This window comes from Acanthopagrus latus, chromosome 1, assembly GCF_904848185.1.
Source record: "Acanthopagrus latus isolate v.2019 chromosome 1, fAcaLat1.1, whole genome shotgun sequence".
Lineage (NCBI taxonomy): Eukaryota > Metazoa > Chordata > Actinopteri > Spariformes > Sparidae > Acanthopagrus > Acanthopagrus latus.
The window spans coordinates 20,357,883-20,362,916 of record NC_051039.1 but is presented as its reverse complement, the minus strand read 5'-3'; the positions used below and the strand labels follow the sequence as shown (position 1 = coordinate 20,362,916).

Genomic DNA, 5,034 nt, shown 5'->3' with positions numbered 1-5,034 from the left:
AATATTTCTTTCTCACTGGTAATGGACGTCAAGCTCAGGGGAACAATAAAGTAATGTTCAAATGTTATGTACAGTTATCTCTTTGAACAGAGTATCAAACATTTTCTAAAGTCTAACTAGATACAACTAGAGACACGTGGCGATGGGATCACCAGTCAGCATTTCCTTGATCCAACCCATGAATACTTAGCAGTCATTACTACATTATAAATGTATTCATGGGTCAGGCCACACCCTCACCCTCCATTTTATTCGTCTCAACTTCACAGTCGTAAAGTTTCATTACAACATCACAACACATGCAGGCCAGAGGAGCACCCACTTCATCTTTGACCTTTATCTCAACTGCCCACCTGGTAGTTTTGTGACTGTGACTTACAGGTGCACCTTTAGCAATGAACGTGTGTGAGCACACACACACACACACACACACACACACACACACACACACACACACGAAAATCATAAGAGCTGCATTCAAGCAAGATGTGTATAAGCAGCTGTGTTTAATTTTGAAATCTGTGGCAGATGCAAATTGTCTTAATAATCATATTGTGTGTGTATACATGCCAAATGTTAACAGGTTCATCTGAAGAGGCTTTTCATGGACGATGGGAACACATTGTCATATTACCTGCAGCTACACTGTAACAGCTGACAGCAATAAACTCACTCTTTAAATGCATGCAAGCATGTGAGTGACCTGTATGCATCTTTAATGAAAACATAAAGCATCTATGTGGGTGTAACATAGTAGCATGCATGTTGTCAAGCTTGCTTGCACTGTGCACAAGATGGAGGGTTTTGCTTTGAGCTTTCTGAGACCGCTAAAGGAAATGTGGCTGTTAACCAGACAAGTGATGCATTTCTGACTTTCCAGTGTGTTGTTTTCTGACTGCACAAGTTGGCTGACTAACAGTTGTGTTAGAAATTATTTTTATGCAGATCCATCCACACTTTCCCCTTTACAAGCAAACTTGTACAACAGTAGTTTTGTACGTTGTTAGTCCTGAATTTGTAATCATCCTTTCTGCCGTCAAGGAATTGTTAGAGGCTTCAGGACATATTGAAAGCCACTTTTGAAAGACACTTACAGTCCACTACAGTGAACATCTTGTCCATCTTTTTAATCGTGAAGGTTATTGAATTCCAGGGTAAGGCCACTTCAAGCGTAGACTAGCCAGTGGCTGGTATGTGAGTCAGAATGCGTGAAAGTTTTATGAATAAAATTAATTAAATATATTTCCTTTTCAATTTGGATGACAAGGATTTTGTTGATCACCCATGGGCACTTAGTGTCAGAGCACTGTGAGGAACACAGTGCTCACAAACTGGCATTTTGCCGTGGCCACTGAAGTTAATTCCTCACCTACACCTACAAGTTTTGGTATCTTGGTGACTCATCATGCACCCCAGTGGGAGGCAAGGCACAGTAGAGGGTGAGGCCATATCAATCTAATGGTCTACTGTATCCTTGGTGTCAGGTTTAACAAAAAAAAAAAAGGGACCCAAATGTATTCTGAGGCAGGAAAGTTGAAAACTAAAAGTGACCTTTAATGAAGGCCAAACATCAGGCCAAACAACAGGCAGCTAACAAAACAGGAGTAATCCAAGAGCAAAAACCAATATGAAGGTCAAACCAGATAACTAATGGAATCAGGAAACAAGCACAGGAAAACATGATGGGAAGACAGGACCAGAAAACAGATGAACCAGTGAAGAGGCAGGGGGAAACACAGGCTTAAATACACAGGGAGTGATTAACTGTTGGAACACAGGCAAGGACCACGTGACACATGAGGGTATGACACCAACATAAAAGAGGAAATATGATTTGCTTGTGTTTACACTTACCTTCTATAACTGAACCAGCTGTCATGTAATCAATAAAAAATAGTTTGATTCTGATGACACAGTAACTCGGTCACAAGATGAGTGCATTGGTACACCCTGGATGTTCTGGTTATGACACACTTGACAATAAGCACTTTATATCTCAATACTGCAGAATGTTACCCTCAACGATGATGAAGTCGAATCAAAATTCTAATTAAATCCACATCTGAAAATCTCACAGTGTGACTTTACTTAAAACAACTGAGGAAAACAATTACCTCACAATTACCAAGTAAAGTAATGATAATAATAATAACTACTAATAACATAATAATAATAACTAATAATAATTAATATTGAATATTCTACTTTACATGGTAATTCTGAGATAATCAGTTATGTTTGTTTTCTAAAGTTAAGCCAAATAAAAACCTTTATAGTGCATCACCTTGAGGTGAATTATCTTTTGCTATTCAAAGGGGAACACAAACACAAAAACTGCTTTTTAAAGCTTTATTGAATTCATTCAGAGGATGTCAAAACAAAACATTCTTGAAATGTTGATAAAAGTGAAAGAAAAAACATCAGAAATGCTTCTGCTGCTGCTGCATTATAAGATATGCTGGAGAAAGGTGAAAACTTTGGCCTGCGATGATATAAGCCCAAAACCCGAAGTATGAATCTATAGGTTGAGGAGAATGTTTGGGCATATTGCGATGAGCTTGGATTTAAGCAAAATAACTTGCAGTTTACTGAGCAAAACTAAATTCCCAAATTGGTTTTAACTTAGCTCAGCCAGCCGAAGAACCACTGGTCTTTTTTTTTATCATGTTGCAGTTTAGATTGCTTAGAATTCCTTTGCTCTTCAGGACATACCCAATCTCACAGTCAAGCAGACCATTGTTCACTATTTTGGTTATCTGGAACACCTCATAAGGTGGGATGAGCACCTCTTCCTCCGTATTGTTAAGGGTTGGGTAATTTTTCAGGTAAGCACCAGAACAAGTCCTTATTTCAAAGCAGGACTTGGTCCCAAAGTGTGTCAGGTCTTTCTTCTTAGAGCTGGAGGTAAAGGATCCGAACCGAATCATTTGTCCTTGTTTGCCGTTAAACACAGCCTTGGATCTGCGGTAAGTAGTGAGACAATTTCTATCATTACTGAGGATCTGTATTGCAGATGTCAGCCAGAAATGTAAAGAGTGGAATGGGAAGTTTTTTCTCCCGGTCCGGACGGCTTCATTAAATTTCTCATAAAAGCACTCTCTTGAACCAGCTGTATACACACAGATTGCTTGCAAGTGATCCTTAGTTAAAGCCCCATCCCCATTCTCCTTGTATTTCACATTTTTATTTGTACAACTTTGTGCACGTTTCCAGACTATTTTAAACTGTCCAGTGTTCTCTTTTTTAAAGAATGTGTTCTCGACCATCTTTGTCATTGTTGCGTTGCAGCCAAAGTACATGTCATCAACAGCATTTTCAGCCATGTCCAATTTGATGACCGAGGGAGCATCTTGTTTTTGACGGTAGATGAAACCGATCTGGAGGAGGGGAAAGAAAAAAAATAAGAGGAAAGATTTGGATTTGATTTAGATGCTGTTTGCACCAATGTGACAATGTGTAGCTGACTTAATGATGATTGAGGTATTTGCTGTATAGACATTCGCAAATACTATAAACCCAGACTGCACTAGACCTGACTCAGATGCTGGCGACACCGTGACAATCCCCTCGGCACTACCTCTACGTACTCTAGATGAAAGAAGTGTGACTGGTGTTTTATCTCTCTTCTTAAAGCAGCAACGGAACACTTTCAGTTCATATCGATTGGCCCCTGTTGACAAAAGCAGTATGAGCATCACAGCCTGGGGCCAGCTGCATAAATTAGACCTAGACTAACTTCATGTCACACAGGCTACAGACACTTAAATGAGCCAGCTGCATAAAGTTAACCTCAGATAACGGCTAACCTAAGCTAACTAGCTCAGTTAACCATGCATCAACTCTTGAGTTTCAAATTGGCTAGGGGCTAATTGGTTAGCATGCAAACTTACATAGGTATCTTTTTAACGTGTAGACATCCTCAAACAGGCACTCTTGATTTTATATCTCACTGAGGTCACATGACGATTGACATGAAAGAGCCATTAATTCATGAATTATTTTTAGAAACTACCTGTTGGGAAGATGATATTGTTGGTCCAAAGAGATACACAAGGATTAATGGCTTCCGCAAAATGTGAGATGTCGGTTCCCTTAATTTGAGGATTAAGCAAGGCAGATTCGCTGCCATGTTAAAACTGCATAAATTGTTGCTTTCTCTCTCCCTCAAGAATATCAACATTAATAGTTCTCAAAATAAACAGATGTCTTTTGTGTTTATTTTTCATGGTACTTGGTGTGCTCCCTTGACCTGGAGCTTACTGAGCCGTGTCAGATTTAGTGAGGCTTATCTGATTGATCTCCAGGTTAACAACATTAATGCTAAGCCTTTTTTTTTTTTTTTTTTCAAATTTTCCATTTTCAACTCAACATCATGAGACATTATTTACACTACATTAATATATGTCAAGCCTAAAGCATTCCCAGGGATTTTCACATAATGGAGACGTAACTGGATTGAAAGTGCCACCCACCTTCATGGAGCCCACAGGCTGCATCCAGCAAAGGAGCAAACACACCGTAGCGAAAGTCAGCATCGTCCCCTTCATCACAGCAGGCAGTCACACAGCTTCTGAATTCACACACACATAAAATGTACAAGACACACATTTGACATCAGCAACGAAAAAAAAAAAAATGGCTTGATGAATTAAAAATCTCATATCATGTCATGTGTTTTGAAATACAAACTCACCAGTCTTTCAGTCGAGAAAGTGTTGAGCAAGATACATTAGTTGTGAATATCAAGGACTTATATACCCCACCGCGTCCAAGACAGGACACCAAATCTGCCCAGACACACACACACTCAAACGCCTACATTCACACTTTGACACGTACAAAGCATAAATGTGTGTGCACGTGTGTGTGTGTGTTGACCTCAGTCTGCGCTATCATTTCAAAGGAAATGTGGTTCATCTTCCAAAAAACAAATGACTTGACACCTTTAAGACACAATCTGAAGCTTCCCTCTTTCCTTCTTTTTAGAGGAAATAATCATAAATCAGTCAAATGTAGCTAATACAATCCGTTAAT

At 39.3% G+C, this 5,034-nt stretch overlaps 1 protein-coding gene across 1 annotated transcript; it reads right to left on the bottom strand.

Moving 5' to 3' along the window:
* Positions 1-2,399: 2,399 nt before the first annotated feature.
* Positions 2,400-4,716, bottom strand: LOC119023287 (NAD(P)(+)--arginine ADP-ribosyltransferase 2-like). Its single transcript, XM_037105107.1, has 3 exons — positions 4,694-4,716; positions 4,473-4,570; positions 2,400-3,377 (listed from the first exon to the last, which is right to left on the bottom strand). The coding sequence occupies exons 2-3, from the start codon at positions 4,545-4,547 to the stop codon at positions 2,628-2,630; spliced, it is 825 nt and encodes a 274-aa protein (XP_036961002.1). The 5' UTR covers positions 4,548-4,570; positions 4,694-4,716; the 3' UTR covers positions 2,400-2,627.
* Positions 4,717-5,034: the final 318 nt, after the last annotated feature.

Bases quoted from the DNA above. Each gene is read 5' to 3' on its own strand.
- LOC119023287 (XM_037105107.1), bottom strand. From the start codon at position 4,547: ATGAAGGGGACGATGCTGACTTTCGCTACGGTGTGTTTGCTCCTTTGC. The intron at 3,378-4,472 runs GTGGGTGGCACT...CCCCTCCTCCAG, and splicing joins AGCCTGTGGGCTCCATGAAG to ATCGGTTTCATCTACCGTCA.